The following is a 20206-nucleotide window of genomic DNA, read 5'->3' on the forward strand; positions in this document are numbered from 1 at the left end:
TAAAAGAAACCCATCCCAGTTTTCAAAACTATGGTGACTACTTTGAATGAGCCGTTTTGTCCAGGCACATTTTGTGATCACAATTCTGGTAATAAAACAAAAGCCCACAGGAAAAAATGTCCAAATCTGACTTGCTGGAAAAAGTCTAACAGATTTAGTCATGCTGAGGATTTGTTCTCGAGCAGTAGCACTCCAATGTCTCACCAATAATATAAACAACTCTCCTGAAAAATTTGTTTCTTTCATGATTGATTGCTTGGTCAATGAAAACTTAACTGGAAAACTACTTCACTGAAAATTGTGCTATTCCTGAAGAAAGAATAGTAAGCAAACAAACAGCAAAGCTTTATTATCAGCAAAATGATCCAGAAGACTGATAGATATGAGTATCAGTTTGTAGTGTCCTAATGCCTTTCTGTAGTGTCTTGAAAACTACAAAAGTACTTTGCTCTCTACTTGGTTTTAATTTTAAGCTGAGGATTCTTTAGACATTTCCCTTCCCATACTGAATTTCTGAGTAGTTAGTATCTGGTTTATCAGGCAGAGCAACAAGTAACTAAGAGCAGCTACACGGATGCTTCTCAAGTGCCCCGGACTTTGCCTGCCAGCTGTGTCACTCCCCAGGTTTAAGCAGTCCAGCCTGCTTCTAGTCTGAAAATGGCACTGACATGCCCAGAGGAAAATCCCTGCCTGCTTTCGAGACTCTGGAGTAAAGCTATGCCCGAATGCAGGCTGCAGTTCCAGACTCCGTTAACGTTAAGAATCACTTATCAGCTCCTGCAAAGCTTCGCTGCCTTCCAGCCGGTGGCTACAGCTCTGGAGCACACAGCACGGGGCACAGCACGGCCAGCCCTGCCTGCCCGCCAGAGCTGCTGCGGGTGCTGCGGGGGCGCAGGAAGTGCCACAGCGCCACCTGCAGGCTGCAGTGCCCATGGATGCGGCAGCTCCCCGCTCGGCGTCCCTGCAGCAACAGGCTGCTCCCCGTTCTCCCTCAACACTGACCAACCTCATCAGCGTCTGCATCAGTCGGGACCTTTCCAACCCTGGCAGAAGTTATTTAGCAGTAGCTAGAGTTACAAGACTGGCCAAGTGAGAAAGGAAGGAGGAAAAAGGCACTTTAAAATTTCTATTACCTGTCTGGTGTGTATGGGGCCTGGGGTCTTGAAGCCTCCTTGACAGCTGCATTCAGAAACACTGTAAGGGTCCGAGCTGCTTGACGAGCACTTGGAAATTGAGTCACAGCCCACCACAAAGGTGTTATCTAGAGGCAGTTCCTGAATGACATGGTGCTTCTTGGGGGGTACAGGAGTCTCAGGTTTAATTTGAAAGGTAGGCTGCGGTGAAGCAGACTTGTAGTGCTTTGCTAAATCCGGGCTGTCGGGCTTAAATGTGGTCGGTGTGGTGGCCCAGTTATATTTTCCCATAGTCTGCTCTTCTAGCTCTACAGGAATGTCTAAAGTGCCATTTATGTGCTCGTGGCCAGGATCATCAGGCTTAGATTCTTCAATAGTCACAAAGTTGAGGAGGAGACTTTTTGGTGACCGCTTCTTCTTCTTCTTCTTCTTCTTGATCTGCCTGTTCTCTTGGTTTGGAGAAACCCATTCGCCGCTCTGCTTGTTTTTTTGGACAACCTTGTGCCTAGGTGTCTGGCGGCAGCGTACTAAAGCAGTAACAAAAATTACCAGAATCACTGTCATCGTGCCTGCAATAATGGCAATGATGATCTTGACATAATCATTGGTCTGCGGGGTTATCTCTCCATCCCCAAGATTTTGGCCAACCGGAGTTTCCATATTCCTGCGCACTAGCTCCTGCACATAGGAACCGTTGGTGACTGTCTCGTTCACAAACAAATGCACCAGAGCAATAGTATAAAGAGACTCTGGCTGTCCTAGGTCATTGACTTTTATCACTAGCCTGTGCAAGCCATGATCTGATGTAATTACCTTTTCTTTCAAAGTAATATTGCCTGTTAATTGGTCAATTGTAAACAAGCCCCTCGAGTTCCCACCTATGATGCTATAGCGGAGTTCTGCATTCATTCCTGTGTCATTATCAACTGCAAAGACTTTAGTGACTACAGACCCCGGACTGGTAGACGTTGGAACCAACTCATAGGAATAGTTAGATGAAGGAATGACAAAAACAGGCCTATTGTCATTTACATCAACAACATTGATGGTCACTTTGGCAGTTGAGGAACGCTGCAGTCTTCCTCCGTCCACAGCTTTCACCTGGAATGTGTATGATCCCTGCTGTTCCCTATCAAAGGTAATATTAGGTCTTATAACACCAGTAAGTGGATCTATAATGAAATTATCTCTACCATTTAATATAGACAGTGTGACTGCAGCATTCTCTCCCGAGTCAGCATCTGTAACTGTGATAAGCCCCACTGTGCCATACATGGGTAAGTTTTCTGGCACATAGAAATTATATTCATTATGTGTGAAAGCAGGGCTGTTATCGTTCTGGTCCAGGACTGACACTGTCACAGTAGCATTGGTCTGCAAGGGTGGCATCCCATTATCCTTAGCCAGCACAGTAAAGGAGTACCTGTCTTGCTTTTCTCTGTCCAGCTTTCTCACTGCTGTCAAGATGCCTGTACGGCGGTCAAGGTTAAAGATCGGGGGTGCATCAGAACCCAGGATATAGCTGATCTCAGCATTGCGCCCACTGTCAGCGTCCGTAGCACTTATCTTGGTCAGCTGCGTACCAGGAGCATTGTTTTCAGGGATGGAAAGGCCAATGATGGGCTGTGTGAAGACTGGGGCATTGTCATTCTCGTCCTTAATTCTGATCAGAAGCATTGCAGACTGGTTCAAGGGAGGTTTCCCTGAATCCGAAGCCACTATTTTAATGGCATATTCCCGCATGGCTTCATAGTCTAGAAAGGTGGCTGTCTCCAGCAGGAACTGGTTATCGAACACCGGCTTTAGCCTGAAAGGGACATCGTGGTCCGTAAAACAAGTCACCTTTCCGTTCAGATCCGCATCCTTGTCCATCACCGTGATCAGCGCGATTTTGGTGTTGAGGGGAGCCTTCTCAGACAAGAGCACCGTGCCGTTCACCGGGTTGATGATGTACCTCGTGTCTATCGATGGCACATTGTCATTGATGTCCGTGACATTAACGGTCACTGTCGCTCTTGACGGCGTTGAGCTGCCATCACTGGCCAAAACGGTTAATTTGTGGACAGAAGATTCCTCCCTGTCCAGTGGTTCTCGTATAGTGATGAGGCCAGTGGTGTTATCGATGGCAAAGAGCCTCTTGGCCAAACTGGAGATCTGGTTACTGAAATAGAAGTGAATTTGTGCATTTGAGCCCAGGTCTGCATCAGTGGCATGGAGCTGAGAAACGGAGGTGCCCACCGGAGCATTTTCTGGAACACTAACTTCAATGTCATTCTCCTTGAAAACAGGGCGGTTGTCATTCACATCAGTCACTGTCACTTGCAAGATGGCGGTGCTAGACCTTGGAGGGCTTCCACCATCTTCAACTTTAATTTTCATCACATAGGTATCCTTCTGTTCCCTATCCAGGATCTGCTGGACAATCAGCTGAGGCCACTTATCTCCCTCAGGCGTCTCAATTATATCAAGACCAAACACGTTTTGACCCTACAAGACAGAACGAACACACTTTAGTGTGAAGGAACATCTAAGCAGAAAAAACAGCTCAGTAATGTTCTGAAAGTGTCCTGGCATATTCATTTATATATGCGCATTGTACACAAGAATCTGCTCTTATATATATTTACCTTTAGTATGCAATATCAAAATTGGCTCTAAGTCCCATGGCCTTAAGACAGCTTCAGGGCAAACATGGGAAGAAATGGCTACTTTGAGAAAAGCAAGTGAGAGGGACAGCAGCAATGGTTTCAGGGGTGGCCTTGTGAAGTTTTTTGTTGGGTTTGGGGTTTTTTGATTGTTCATTTGGACTTCCTTAAACCAGTTTCTCTATTTCTACAGAGAAGCTATTAAATTCATGGACAGATGTAATTTGGCTTCTCTTTCACACGAATGACTGTGGAGAAGAGGAATGAAGCCAAAGTTCAGCCACATGCAAAGGCAAGACAGTATGCATGCATTGGAGGGTCTACAGCAACATTCAGGTTTGATGAAAAGAAGATGAAGGCACTGGTTGTGAGGCAACCTTGGACATGATCTGAAACCATGAAAAGGTGCTTACCACATAATTCAGGCCCTAGATGGTAAGACTGCACATCATAACAGTCTATTGGAAATATAATTTTAAACTCTAATTGAAACTATTTCTTCCTCCTTTTTATATATTTTACACTTGTAGTGAAAATTACAGCCCTGGTGCGAAAAGATCCCCTTTCATTTCAACAAATAGCTCGGTTGGAAAATAATCAAATCTTTTCACGGGGTTTGTGGACCATCTCAGACCCCTGGAACTGCAAATAAAGCTATCTACTGCACAGACATGCCTGCTTTTAAACCATTGCTGTTGCTAGAACAGGCTGCAAAAATAAAGATTGGAATCTAGAACTAAATTCCCTCTTCTGCTGGCTCTTCAGAAAAGGAGGGACTACGAGCAACACAATTATCCCCTTTCCTCATTTCTCACCCTTCAGAGGAAGAAAGGCTGTAAAGGCAGTTTCCCAGCTGCATCTTCCACAAGGGCACAGCTAGAATGCAGATCACGAAAGCTGAATGTATAGAGTGCCCAGAAAAATAAGGTATCAATAATGCTGACTAACAAGGATATTCTTTTCAGTTGTCATATTTGTTACAATGGGCAACTACATCCAGCCTCGCTCCTGCTCCACTTCTTGTGCTCAGCTTTCCTCTTTGCTCATGTAATTGCATTTGTGTTTGAGACCAGATGTTCAGACCAAAGGGAAAGAGCATGTTCCCAGGGCGTGAGGTTCCTTTTCTTTGTCATTAACTACAAAAGATCTGTGCTCACCGCACCTTGCTACCAACCAGCATTTCTAGGTCTCCTTCTGCTGGAAGCCACACTCTCACTGCTTTGTTTTCTGAAAATCAGAATCTGGCCATACATACATAATCATTTATTTCACGGCAAAGAGCTATTCATCTCTATTTTAAAATCTACAGTGCCACTTGCTCAGTGTTTGTGACAACATTAAGTTGCAACTAGGGATAGTCTGAAGTGCCCTGGAGCACATTTTGAAATGATAAAAACCAAGATGAGTTCAGCTTCTTTAGCAGAAGGCATATGAAGATCTAAGCTTTGCAAATCGTTTCTAAATAAAGATCTAGATTTGGAACCAGTTTTGGCATGGCAATTCTATGCTGACCTATTCATGAAGGTGGAGTGTGAGTTTTCTCTTCATGTTCGATCTGGCTAGCAGCTATTTCCCATACATTTAATAATTACTGAGAAATGCTGATTACCATAGGGTCCCAGAAAAAAAAAACAACCCAACAGACAAACAAACAAACAAACAAACAAAAGCTAGAGGAAAAAAAAACCCTGTCAGCTATCCTTTACTTCTTTATTTGTACACAAGTTGACAGATGGGCACTGATTATTTTGTCATTAGATCCCACAGCTACAACAAACCCTGTATATAGACTCTGAATACATGCAGCTACACATATTCATACCCACTTCTGCTTTCCTTCAGCTACCAAGCCTAAGATATTTTTCATTATAGCAGAGGATTTTGGTATAAAATACAGGGCTTTGGTTCCCTATTGCTAGCAGTGAACCACTAAAGAAACAGAAGAATGCAAAGATCTCTTCCAAATTAATTTCTAAAGCTTTATTTCTATGAAAAAATATTATCCAAGTATGGATAGGTTGGACTGGAGGTCTCTTCCAACCTGGTTGATTCTACGATTCTATGATTTCTCACTATTCAGTGCAGATTTATACATCTTCTAAACCATTTTAAAAAACCCCAACAAACAAAAAGTAAAACACCAACCAAAACAGTAACAACAAAAAAAAAAACCAAACCCAACCAAAACCAACCAACCAAAGAAACCCCAAACAAACAAAAAATCCACCAGTTACAGCAAATTACCCTTTCTCCCAGTTCACGCAAGGCTGTTGTCATGTTGTCTAAGGGAACAGGTTAAATGTGGTATTACGAACAGTTCTCCCATTCTAAACACTTCCAAAAATGCCAAAACATTCAAGTACCACAGTTTAAAGATCATAAAGAGATAACTCTCTCTACCTTACGAGTGAAGAAATTGAGAGGTAAAAATTGTGAGAGAAACATGAAATCCTTGCTGGTGAAGTGAACGGCTCTATCATCATTAAGAGCTCAGACAAGTGGCAATTTCCATCAGGGCCAGATTGTTACTTGGACTGAACTGTACCTCAGCTGCCACACGACTCCAGTGACCTGCAGCTCTGGTCCACACTGGGAAGGGCGCACGAGTCCATCGGAAAAGCACGCCAGACAGTTAACATTTAATTACTACCTTTTGCCATTTAAATCACAGACTGGCAAAAAGAATCTGCTAAGTGATTATCACCAGCACCGCATAAGGCTGTGAGTTACAAACGAAACAGGTTGATTTCTTTCATCTAAAAAGACGGTTCAAGTATTTTAACTTAACTATCTGAAGCAAAACAAGGTCATGCCCATCTCAGAGCCAGAATTAGTTTTAAGAGGCTCTGGCCTTCATCACAAGATTCTTTACTGAGGCAATAAGCAACTCTGTTACCTCATTTAGTTTTCATGACATCCTTTCCAGTGGAGCCCTGCACACAGCGGTCTCTGACATAAATGAACTGCTATTCTTGTGGAAGACTTCCTGTGAATATTTACCTGATCGTTTGTAATGGATCCAAAGGTCCTTTTCGGAGCTGTTTTGGGCTGTCATGTAAATAAAAAATTAGAGAGGTTTTTTAAGATGGCAACATTTAGGCAGATGAATCAATACAAAAGTAATGACACACAGACATTTAATGTGGTAAGACAGAAGAGCTTCTAGTGCTATGTAAAAACATGAGTGTGAGAAGAAGTGCATCTAATAGCCCCACAGAACTGGCCTCTAGACATCATATTTACATATTTACATCACAGTATCACAGTGTTGATGTACTGCATCTTGGTTCAATCCATTGGCTACTGACCTCTGGGACATTGTCAGGAGGAATGGGAAAAAACCCACAACTTTTGGTTAACACTCATCACAGTGGCACAGTCTTTTGTGCTCAAAACACCTCACAGACTTATACCTGCAGAGCAGTAAACTGATAGAATATAGTCATTTCTCACAGAAACGGGGAAGAATGTTGTGCTAAATAACTATATAAAATGACTCTGAAATCAGTCTGTTACCGATCCCTTCTTAAAACATTAAAATGGTCTAATTGTCTGTAGTAACTATACCTTGGGAACTGAGAAAGAGTAGTTCAACACCATCCTCAACCTTCCTTCGAGAAGAGTATTCTGAACCATAAGAGAAAGACTCCTCATTGTTTTGTGCCCACAGCTTTCCCTTGTTCTTATTATCAACCCTTCTCTCCACAGACTGTAAGTGACAAACATTACAGGACATGTGTTTTCAGTCCAACGGGATCCCAAGCACAAGTCAAGGGGTAGACAAGGTGAGAATATCTTTTCCTGACCTCCTAGTGTACCTCACGTCAACGCAGAGTGCAAGCCTAGCAGAGCAACAAGCCAGACGTGTGCACTTATTTATTACATGCCACCAATCCGCTCAGAAGCAGACAGGTTTGTTACTTCTAAAAGTCTTACTCTGCCTGGCATCTCGACCGCAGATTTCACTGACTCAATTCAAGTAGGCCAAACACAGCAATACTGGGAAATACAATGAACAAAATGTTAAAAAAGAGGGGAAAAATTAAAAAGGAAGCAGCCAATAAAGTTTTAAAGACCAGCTTCCCATTGGAAAGCAATTCGGCCATTCGCTGAGGTAACTGCCTTTGCCTAAAACACAGCCTTTTGTCCAAAGGACACTGAAATCTTTCCAGAAAGTCCAGACAATAGTTCGCCTTTGCTACCTGCTGGTTATTTCAGGTGTAGCAACACAGACAACCTTAGGAGCTCTCCTGCAAAATTACAAGCTAGATCCCAGCCACCGTTTCCTCGGCAGCTTTTGCCAGGACACAGAGAGCTGCTGCCTAGCTGCAGTGCAAAGGGAGGAGCACAGCAGCACAACTCCTAACGCAGACAACTGGACAACAGCTACACAGTGCACAGCATTTTAACAAAAGCTAACAGTTAAACTTACATCTTCCTTTCAAAAGTGATAGTTTGCACGTGGAAACGTGGATATCCAAAGCCAAGCCACAGCCTCCAACTGTGGGCATGGAGTTACACACATCAGCAAAACACCCAGCTGCACCACAGACCCTGAAGGACCTTCTCACTGCCTCTGCGTTGAGCAGACAGAAGCTGGTTTACCCCTTCCCAAAGCAGTAAAGTAAAAATGCTCATGCACACAGGATTGGAAGCTTAAATGCAAATACTACTCACAAATATACACAACACACAAATCTGTACCCAGCCTCGGCCACTTCTCCAAACCTGGGCCTGCCACCACCTCAACAGCCCAGAACCTTCCCAAGCCTCCACCCGACTAGGCCTCAATGCCAGGCCCCAGAGCCCCCCAGACCTCCCTACCCAAGCCCAGAAATAGCGCAGAGACACCAGCTCAGCTCGGGGGGGAGAGAGAGGAAAAGGGCAGAAGAGGGAGAAGTGTGCATCTGCAAAGGGGAGCTGCAGGAAGGCCGGGATGGAGGAACAAAGGCTCACACTTCCCTGCGCCCACCTCCCGGCACCAGCTGGCCCGCGGCGGACTGTCCTCGGCGGCTCAGACGGCCCAGCCCCTGCGGCCGTACGCTCCCCGCGGCACTCCTGCTGGAGACTCAGGGGCGCCACAGGCCGCAGGCGGGAAAGGGAAGTGCAGAGAGGTTTCGGCCGTTCTCCACAGCGACAGTCAGGCTTGAAACTCAACCTCAGACCTTCATACTTTAGAAACTAAACTAGATTTAGGGATACTCTCCCAAAACAAGCGAGGCGGACAGCCGTGGGCAAGGCAGCTAGGCAAGTAATCTCCCCTCTTCACCTCGTCTCTTAGGGTCTCTCAGAAACGCTCCCAGAGCTCTCACTCCACAGGAAACTACACTGTCAGCACACCTGGAAAGGCTCAAACTCAGGTACTGAACGTGGCTGAGCTTCGTTCTGGGTTCCTGTGTTTCTGCAGCTAGGTAAGAGCCCCACAGACCTGACCTGTCCTTCACTAACTGTCTTTGGACCACACGATGGATATACGATGAAGCAACTCAGGATCTGTGTTAGGCAATTGAGTATTCAGCGAGTGAATCGCTGTATTTGCATTGTGCGGTGACAGTTACACATTGGCTCAGTTGTGACAATGAGGGATTGCTCAGTTCCCCAGCTGAGGACAGCAGCAGGAGCAGAACCAAGTGCCTGCAAAGCGCACATCTTCGAGCCCTCAGATGAACGCTGACTGGGTGTCACAGCAGTGTGAACCTGCAGTGCCCTCCCCTTCACCACCTGCTCTACAACCAGATCAGCACTTTCAGGCAGACGGAGATTAAAACTGACAGCCTCTTGTACACAGGTAAAGAGAAACAACTGAGATGCTTCTGAAAATCGCTTTAGGGCAGGACGAGCAGGGAGTGCCCAGCATTCTCCGTTTCCAGTAGGGAGCCTTACCCAAGACCTCCACTCTTTGCAGTAAACTCTTCATAAAACTCAAAAGAAGAGAAAGTTTGTGGGACTTTTAACACCCTCAGGATCATTTTTGCTCTTGAAAGAAATGAACCTGTGCCTTTCCCTTTCCAAATAATGACAACTTACCCCTTTTTTATTACTCTGAGAAAATAGCAGCAGAACTACCATGTGATGCCTCTTCACTACACACTGGAAGATAATAAATAACACTGCAATTTGGTAGTAATAAATCAGAATTGCCATGAAGATGTAGTGAGTGGCAGTAAGTACTAAAAATAGTTCCAGAGAGACTGAACTCTAAAACTCATTAAACAAAAGTCTTTTCTCCACGTTGATCGGGGAATACAGGGGATAAAACAAAGATGTATTTTCTGATGCTGGATTTATCTGGAAGACAACTTGTCTCTTCCTCCTCCAGTGCTACTGACTCCTATTTATCTGCATCGGTAGAACAAAGGCGAGATACAAAGGAAGAAACGTTTCCTTAGTGTAAGGCAGTAACCTGTTTCTCAAAGTTGATTTTGAAAAGAAACCTCATGCTGCCTGTGTGTATTGGAGGCTCCAACGTACAAACTCCCATGACTTACTAGTCAACAAGTTCTGTTCCAAGTAAGAACCTCCCTGTGAGTTGACTGGGATCAAAAATCTATCTGATTCCCACTTCTGGAAGTAGTTACACTCAGCAATATGTTCCTTCCTAAAAACACCAATAAAATCCCAACTGTATTCTAACTGCATGCACTTGTGCTAACGTCTTAGGCTTACAATCAGTGATACAACTGACACAAGTGATTTGCAGGAAGGAAAATGAGACTACTGGCAGGGCACAAACACTGAGCACTCAGCATTCCTCTCCAGCCCTTCTGCTCAGTTTTTGTTCACTGTTCATAGCTTATACTAGCAGTCCAGTTTTGAATATACACCACACATTGTAGCTAACAGACACTGGTTCTCCAGCAGGAAAGCATGGGGGAAAAGCACAGAACCATAGAACACAATAAACTGGCATTTAATCTGGAAGAACACCAGCTCCAGTAGGTAAACATAATATGCAGCTCCTGTTGCAAAGACCTAGATTAATCCCACCAGGTAACATTTATCCTGCAGTAAGCTGTGAACTCTCTGTTCTCTGAGGCTGAGATGAGCTCTTCCTTAATTCATGGGAAGAACTGCAGAGAGTGGTTGATCTTAGCAATAAAGCGACTGCTGCGGAGTATCTCCACAGGAAAGCCCACAGCAGAATAAACACAATAGCTGAAGTGCTATTTAGCAGTGTGACTGACCTCAGACAAACCCTACTGCTGCAGAAAAAGCAGGCTAAGCAAAGACAGTTGAAGCCATTTCTGCCTGGTAAAGACAGGTGTAAGCCAAGTCTAAGAAAAAGCAGGCCCAGGCCTGGATGCACTCAAAATTCCTTGTGAGATTACTTCCTCCTGAAGCAGCCGTTTCTCAGTGACAGCACGCCTGCTGTGTGCATGGAGGCCGAAATGTGCGCACAGAAACTGCGCCTGCAGCCTCCTCCTTGCCCAAACACACCGAGAGCTCTTGGCAGCCAACACCATTGCAACCACCAAGGTGTGTGGCAAACCAGAACTGAAAACTCTTCCTGAATTCTTCATAACTACCATGCTGTGATAACAGCCTCTGGTTAAAGAGCCACAACAATGCCCACAGAATTAACCTTGCTTCCAGACACTTGCCACCAAAGACGGCACCTCTCAGCTACATACAGGTTAGAATTAGGAAGAGTGCTGCAAGAAAGCCCCCTCTGGGGATCATAACTTCCTCTGAATAATTCATTGTGAAGGTTAGCCTTTGTATTCTAAAAACATTATGCCAACAACTGAATCTACCGAATCAAAACTATTAAATCAATCTAACATCCAGTAAAAACATGTTAACTTATGCCTGCCACCTGGGGAACTGATCATCAGTATGGAAAACAAAGCACGTCTCAACTCCACTTGAACACCCCTTAGGCAGTTTTCAACACAGGGCCTGAGCCCAGAGCTTGCCTTTTATGCTTACTTATTTTCTGGTTATTTCTTTTAAAGGCTATAAGGTACTTTCAGGATTCTTGAATGTCAGGGTAATGTGCTACCAACAGGAACTCAGTTTCTCTTTTTCATGAAGCAGTGAGTTAAATGAACAGTTCATTTCATCAGGCACATCACTCTTTTACAAACATGCCTAGGACGTTACTGCATCTGTCAACAGACATCAAATTCACAGCTTCTGAAACAAGACAAAACAAGTGCTGTCCAAGAAAGGATTGAGCCAATTTGTACATCTGCAGCAGTTCGTAGCTGCTCCGCAGATTTACACTTTAGAGCACTAACTCAAAATCCTCAGGTGGTAGGAGTAGTTGATACATTTGTTGTGCATTCTGCTGACAGAGTCAAAACTCCCACCCTCAATTAACGTTTCTGCCAGTGTAAGAGGTCACCTAGCGTGAAGGGATGTGTGGAAGAACCCATTGCAAAACGTGAAATGAAACAAGCTCTGTTTTGGAATTCAGCAGGATGGCTCCTAAGAAGACAGCAAAGCTGGAGTGAGTTAGTGAAAGCAAGGCAGCTGAAACAGCAGAGCTTCCGAGAGGGCCGAGCATGATGGAGGGCTTTCTTCATTAGGCTCTTAGGCACTATCTGATCAGTTCCAGCAGCTGCCCAGCAGGCAAAGCCAGCCAATCATTCCACAGCAGTGCACACATTAGCCGCCTCTTCAGCCTGCAGGCGTGTCAGTGCCAGGCAGCACACACCACTGGGGCATCAGCTTGCATTTTATGATCTATGGAATTCATGGCATGAATGCACAGAATGGGTTGGGTTGCAAGGGACCTTCAAGATCACCTAGTTCCAAGACCTGGCATAGGCAGGGACACCTCCCACCATAGACCAGGTTGATAAAGGCTTCACCCAACCTGGCCTTGAACACCTCCAGGCAGGAGACATCCATGACCACCCTGGGCAAACTATCCCAGTCTCACCACCCTCACTGTAAGGAATTTCCTCCTAATATCCAGTCTGAATCTCCCCTCACCTTGTTCAACTAAAGAAGTACTGGAGTCTGTATGTATGCAGTCAGTGGAGCAGTGACACTGAGCACTGTGGGTGGAAATCCTGTCAGAAATTACTGATCACCATGACGTAAGTTACTACCTGAAAGCCTTTCGTGCTGCATAAACTCATTCTGCCCACTTGTATAAAGAGAAAAATAGAGCAAACAGTTGGGGTAGTGGTGTGCAGAATCCACTGTGCAGAGCTGTGAAATTAGTCAGGGCTTTGCTACAGCAAGGAGTAACAAAACACCATTTCTTTCTTACCTAGCTCAGGAAACTCAGCAGCCTGTAGCATATGCAGCGCTGTGACTCCAAATCAATATTCAAAAGAGTTTCTGAAAGACTTCACTTCTATTTGCAACAGCAGTTCTTACATTATCTGAATGTTACACTCACACATGCTTGTAACTCTGGGAGTGAGATTTCCAAGCAAATGGCACACTGAATCATAGCCTCACACATCAAATAATTTTAGAGTTATTATGGCAGCTAATCATTGACATGGAAGCCTCTGAGCACCACAGGTTTTAATTCTACACAGGTACATTTCCCTCTTGAACAGCTTTGACTGTTAGTCCAGTTCCTCAACATCAGAAAACTCAGGAGGAAGACCCTACTCCTTGAGTATTACGAAGTGTCCTGCCACGAGGTAGCAGAATAAATTCTGCTTCTATTTCTGGACTTCACTTCTTACCTGGGCTCAAGCACAGATGCACTTTGAATATGAACCAAACGAATTGTTTTGCTACTTGATCTAGTACAATGGGCACGCTTACTTGTGAAAAACGTTCTGGCAGCTTCTGATCTCCTCTACCAGACTACCAAAAATATTTACTATTTTAGTTAAAAATGCACAGTTTAATTCCTTCATCATCAACTGCAAAACAGATGTAAAGACAAGGCTATTTTTGTAGTATAAAAATGGCATCAGCCTACTGCTGCAAGCAGAAGCTACAGTAAGTGCTCGTTGCACGATGTAGTTTCTGTATCTTTGCCCATAATCCAAATGCTCAAATGGTACAATTTACAAGTTTTACAAAACAGGTTCAAAACCCATCTGGAGCAACTGCACATATGAAAAAAACCCAACAAACCAAACCAGGTCACTATGTCATAACCACTGCTTCTGAGCAAGAAATTGGTGAGCTTCAAATTGGTGGAAGCTCAGGAATAGCATGGAAAACAGAATGATTTGGTTTGGAAGGGACCTTCAAAGGTCATTCAGTTCAACCCCCCTGCACTCAGCAGGGACATCCTCCACTACATCAGGTTAGCCAGAGCCCTGTCAAGCCTCACCTTGAATATATCCAGGCATGGGGCCACACCACCTCCCAGGGCAGCCTGTTGCAGTGTTCCAGCACCCTCATGGTGCAGAACTTGTTCCTCACATCCAATTTCAATCTGCTCTGCTCTCATTCCAAACCACTGCCCCTCATCCTGCCCCTGCAGGCCTTTGGGAACAGTCCCTCTGCAGCCTTCTTGTAGTCCCTTCAGGTACTGGAAGGCTGCTGTTAGGTTTCCCTGAAGCCTTCTCTTCTCCAGGCTGAACATGCTTGTGTTTTTCTTACAGTCTCCCCTAAGTATCTGATATAAGTGTTGGAAACAGGATACCAGACCCAGCGAAACTCATTTTCATTCAGCAAGGCCATTCTCAGGTAAAGCCAGCATCATTCACATCGATCAGCCATAAAGAAACTGAGGCACAAAAAGCACAAGTGAGTCATTCACAACTGCTTTGCAGGCCAGTAACAAAACCACAGTGACCCAAATCTGGCAGTTCAGTGACCCTCAAAAATCACATTACTGGAGTACAGAATACATGTGTTACAGGGAAGTGCACCAAAGCACAGACACTATGGGTTAAGACAGCTCACAAAATGAGGACAGGATTTCAAGCCAGCAGTACCCTTCGCAAAGCCCAGGCAACCTGAAGGAGACATGGCTGTTCCTCACACAGCACTGCTCTATGGAGCAGAAGCTTTGCATTCAGATGGCAACTTCACTGCCTCCAAAGGTTAGCAGAACGATGATAAAACTGCTCTTGTAAAGGAATCATAAACACTGTAAATACTCATCCTGCCATCCATGCATCACAGCACCAGAAGAAAGCATGGGAATGGTTTCTGACCTTTCCATCCTTTTATTCGAATGCTTGAAACAATATATGCTTATTTTTGCCTTCAATATGATAGCAATGCCTACACTCGCCTTTCAGGGCCTATCCTCACAAGCCACTCTGAAAGCAAAAAACAGGATAGAAACAAAATAGATTTTACTGCTGTCCATGCTGACTGTTGTTGTCATCGTCCAGCACGCAGCAGAAACGTTTGGGCTGGCAGAGATCACTATTTGAGACTTCCAGAACAGAGAGAAGGCAATTCTGAAGACAGAAAGTCCAGCTAAGGTGCATAACTGAAGGTGTACAGCAAAGGTCATAAAGTCTTAATCCAATGTACTTCAAGATCTGCATATTAAAACCAGACCATCAGAAGCAGCCATTAAAAACACACATGAACAGGTCCAGGTGGGCACTCAACTCAATTGCCAAGAAGTTTGGACGATACTGGCAGCTGAAGTTGGAATTATACAAAAGGCATTTCTTTGAGTCACAGACAACCAGTGGACTACTTAGGAAGCTACCCCCCCATAAAGCCATGCAAAATCTTACAGAGAGCTCAGGTAATCTGTAAACTTGAAGGAACTGATTCACGTTCTGCTATCATACAAGCACAGCAAGTAAGTACCTTGGGCGAACATTTCACTGATGTGAAACAGTGAAAGGTGTGTAACACTGAGGGAAAGCAGGGAGGCTCCACCAGCCCTTTGCTGTCTGGCTGTCAGAGCAGCTCTCAGACCACGGCATTCACACCTGGGGCTGGCTTCTCACACACAGGTCAACTCACCAATGGGAAATAGTGATGGGTAACTGCCGGAATCCTACCTTTGAACTCATGTGGAAAATAAAAGGAAGAACAAAAAATACTATCATATTTATACCTTTAAATATGCCACAACAAAAATTAAGAGTCCCTAAAAGAAAGAAGAAAGATTATTATATAGCTGGAGTGAAAAGGAAGAGGGAAAAGTAATGTCCAAGTGAAAAAGCCGTATAATATCTCATCTAAAAAGCACAGAGAACATCCTCACTTGGTAGAAAAAGCAGGGTGGGGGGAAAATAACAGAAAAGCCACTGAAAATGTCCATTTGCTTGACAAAGCAAAGGGGGAAAACTGCAATTATTTGACTCTGGAACATCAGCAATAGCCAAGGCAATCGTATACATCACACTAATAGAGTCAGCAATTAGAGCACAATGTGATAAAAATGCATTTCAGCACTGACAGTTGATGACTCAGAATTCATTCCTTTCACCAATGTTTCTTTCTGTTTCCTTAAAATTGTCTGAAATGCTCTTTGGTACATGTCCCAGCTTCAAAAGCTCTACAGGACTTCAGTGTTCAGAACAATCATGTTTCTGGGCTAAAGAATATAAAGTACTTAGGAATAAACCTTTCAGGAATAAAAATAACCATACTAATGCAGTCAAGTGCCACGATCCATGGCCAACACCTAGTTTTAATGCAGTCTTTAATAACTAAAAGAATATAATTCTCAAGCTACCTTTTTCTCATCTCTGTACTTCCTCTGGCAAGAAAGAAAAATATTACATAGAGTTAATTTGGGGGGAAACAGAATAGTTTTATTCTCTATCACTAAGATACAATATTAGAGAGCTAAATAAAACATCAAAATCAAGAAGGTATTACTATTGTAAACATATTTTAATGATGTCCTTTATAATAACTAAACCCAGAAAAAACTCCTCTTTGCAAACCATGTCTGAAATATTGGGAATCACCTCTCCCAAAGCCAGAGGCAGCAGGAAGGAGAGCAGGACAAAAGGCAAACTGAATGTTTTGTGACTATAACAATACATCTTTGTTTATTCTTTTCCTTTTCTTCTACAATTTGCTATCATTATTTTTAACTTGGGCAAAAAAAGAATGCTCGTCAAATGTTTTGAGCTTTATGCTTGGATACACATAGCTGTTGCTGTCCCTAGTAATAAGGTTCTTAATGATAAGTGAGGTCAGTGGCAAACATTTCAGCTAAGAAAATGACCTATCAATATATTGATGATGACTACTGCTGCAAGCAGAAAGTGGAAGCTACTTTCACTGATGTAATTAATAATTAAATGATGGTTCAAGAGCTGGAGCACCTCTGCTATGAGGATAGGCTGAGGGAGCTGGGCTTGTTCAGCCCGAAGAAGACTCTTAGAGCTGCCTACAGGAAGATGGCAGAGGGACTTCTCATGAGGGTGTCTAGAGACAGGCCAAGGGGAAATGGTTTGAAGCTGAGGCAGAGAAGGGTTAGACTGGAGCTGAGGAAGAAGTTCTGCAGTAGGAGGGTGGTGAGACTCTGGAACAGATTGCCCAAGGGGGTGTTGAAGGCCAGGCTGGATGAAGCCTTGAGTAGCTGAGTCCAGTTGAGAGGTGTCCCTACCCATGGTGGGGAGGTTGGAGTAGATGATCTTGGCAGTCATTTCCAACCTGAGCCACTCTAGGATTACATGATGATTCTATGAAATTTAGAAGTCTGTGTCAGGTCATTCTTTAAAGACAAAGCAGAGGCCAAAGAGAAGTATCTTTATTCTGACATGGAATACATAGAAACAACACCCCAGCACCACTGGGCTAAACTCTTGGGGCATTTTGGGAAGGCTCATTCCTTTGTGGCAGCAACATGCAAAGTTTAAAATATTGTCAGTTCTGAGACAGCACTGAAGATTATGAGTGCAGTATAACTTGCCTTAAGTGCACTGTTAGCGACCTACCAGAGCAAAAGATGTCCCCTATATAAAACTGCTCAAGATACTGAGTCTAAGCCACCATTTCCCCCACTCCACCTCAGAAATTCCCAGAAGGGGCAATTTGTTAGCACTGCTCTCACCTACCAGATCTGGGGAAAGATAATGGCCAGAAACCTCAGGGTTTGATCCCTGAACATGCTGGAGAGCCCAGAGCAAAGCAGGTTGGGCAGACAAATCTTCAAAAGCAAGGAAAGAGATGAGAAGGAATCAGGTGACATCAAAACCAGGCTTATGCACCACTCACCACTCACTGGATGGCTGCAAGATCCCTCTCTGTTCTACTACCTGTATTCAGTAGCAAACAACTGCTGCCTCTGTGGGATAACATGCAGGAGAGGCAGCCGCAAGGACAGTGGGAAATGGGAACAAGGGATGAAAACTGAGGGCTTGAAAATCTTGCAAGTTGTCTGACTATCACCATGAAGTCACGAAGACTTAGGAGATATCTGCTGAACTCCTTGCTCTCCTCCACCCTTGTACTCCTCATTACACTGTAAAGCATCGAGAGCATCTTAACGCATCAGGAAAGCAGGCAGTGATGTCATCCTCTTCACCCAGGTACTTTGGTGGCAAATCTGTGCTTCATTTGTATTTGTTCTCCTTCTACGTTAGGGTTAAGTGGTGACCAGGAGCTGCTTTTACAATAGAGAGAAGCATCGCCCCTCTAAAGCACCGCCAGGTTCCTTTCACTTCAGCCTCCGAAGGCACTGACTCTGCAAAGACTGGACGGGGCGAGCTGCCCAACAACCTCCTGCTCGACTGCCACGAGGAAAGCTAACGGTGGCTGGACAAATTAAAGTTCCCTTGAGCATTTTTTGGTTACACCTATTTTCCAACACAGCCCCCAGGAAGGGTGTGAAGTACGTGAGAAACGGTGCACATTCCTGCTGTGCTACCTCCAGTGAACGTGCTCAAACACAAGAAATACCTGTGCAGCTCTACTCAGCACACTGCAGCAACACCCACTTAAAATGGTTGTCTTTCCTGTTGGCATATTGTAGAAAGGAGGAAATAGAGAAAGTTGAATCAAATAAAAATAGCAGCTTATTACCCTCTGAAACTGAGGAGGATTTTAAGGCAAGCATAACCAGATGGAAGGTTCAGGACTCAAGACAGCTTCTACTGAAATCAAGTGAAGTTTTGATCAAGTGGCCAGTAAAAATCAACTATGGATTCAGTTTCACCTTTCACAGAGATCTTCCTCTACAATTTGTTTGTCTGAACTGCCTGTTTCGTCAGCACCTCTCTGCCTCTGAGGCGGATCTGCACTGCCGTGCCTACCCCAAACTCACCCTCTCGTGAGGGTGCTTTGGTGTAACATCACACGCTGCAGATTTGCAGGTCCAGTCTCAGGCATATATGCAAACCAAGCAGGATTTTATTGAGATGCACAGGGGAGTGTTACCATTTTTGCTGTGGTTCACTCTTACAGATCATGTAACTGGAGATGCCGTTCCACAGGAACAAAACAGAAGTTTCCACCCAATGTATTTGGTGAAAGTACTAATTTCTGAGTGTTGTCTGGAGAGTTGGTTCCAGGAGGAGTATGTAAACAAGCCCTCAGTCTGCTAGGCTCAGCAAGCATCACCACGGCTGTGCTAACTGGCATCCTGATCCGTCTGGACATCAGCAAAAGATAACATTCATAGAAGGGAGACAGATTTGTGCCTTGCAGCTTGAGTCTATCATCCTTCCCACGTGGAGTCATGCTAAGTTATGTATTATTGTTCCATGACAGCTAGTGTGAAAACCAGAGCCTCGAACACAGAAAGATACACCAGCTTGTCCCTCACCCTAACTCACTGAACTTACTGTGCCTGCGAGCAAGACTTTCTCCTCCAGTCTTCAGTCAATCCCCCAAAGTGATGTCAGGGTAATGGAACCTGACAGTTTTACAGCAATAATGCCATAAACCACCCTAAAGGAGCCTTGTATCAACCAACAAGAAGCGATTACCTTGACTCTTGACTTGCTACCACCAGCCAGGAGTGGAATTTTATCTACTCAGAGACACTAACTCTCAGCTGTAAGAATGCAAATCAGGCATTTTCCCCTTAAAAAAATCAGCTCCAGTGATTTTTTGCAAAGCATGTTCATGAGTGACCATTTATCTGCCCAGATCTCTTGGGACAAATTCCTACTGAACAATTGCAGACAAACCTCTTCATACAGATCACAGACTTTGCTATTTCAGATGGCAAGAAAAGGGTAACTGGGGGGTGGGGCTGGCTTTGTAAGACGGTGTCATAAAGTAATGAAAATGGCATTATGATGCAAAGATGGCCTGGAGAGATCTGGACATAAAGGGAAGAGGCTTTTTTAATACTTTTTTAAACCCTTCTGTTCCCTACAGTAATTCTGAAACAGCAGAAAGCAAACACATCTCCCCTGACAAATGTAAGGGCTAAGAACTCTACCTGCAGATGTTTGTCACTTCTCCCGCAGTCCACCTCCCAAGTTCTCCTGTAACTGCTAACAGAAAACAAACCAACGTGAAAGCTGACTGTCTCTGTCACATATTTGCAGAGAAGCCTTCCAGGGCTTTGGGGTGTCAGGTAGCACATTTCATGTTACTTCAGCACATGCCATGCTATTC

At 44.3% G+C, this 20206-nt stretch overlaps 1 protein-coding gene across 17 annotated transcripts in view; it reads right to left on the bottom strand.

The window, feature by feature from the left end:
* PCDH11X (protocadherin 11 X-linked) overlaps nucleotides 1-20206 on the bottom strand; it is a 450326-nt gene that overhangs the window by 374536 nt on the left and 55584 nt on the right. For all 17 annotated transcript variants that reach the window (XR_010305700.1, XR_010305701.1, XR_010305704.1 and 14 more), the window contains exons 3-4: nucleotides 6779-6826; nucleotides 1134-3620 (exon numbers count right to left, since the gene is read on the bottom strand). Coding sequence is in view for 11 of the 17 variants with exons in the window: in XM_064158942.1 (XP_064015012.1) it covers nucleotides 1134-3620; nucleotides 6779-6826 (2535 nt within the window). In the remaining 6 variants the exon portion in view is untranslated. The remainder of the gene's footprint in view (nucleotides 1-1133; nucleotides 3621-6778; nucleotides 6827-20206) is intronic.

Source organism: Pogoniulus pusillus, chromosome 19 (assembly GCF_015220805.1).
Source record: "Pogoniulus pusillus isolate bPogPus1 chromosome 19, bPogPus1.pri, whole genome shotgun sequence".
In the NCBI taxonomy this organism is placed as follows: domain Eukaryota; kingdom Metazoa; phylum Chordata; class Aves; order Piciformes; family Lybiidae; genus Pogoniulus; species Pogoniulus pusillus.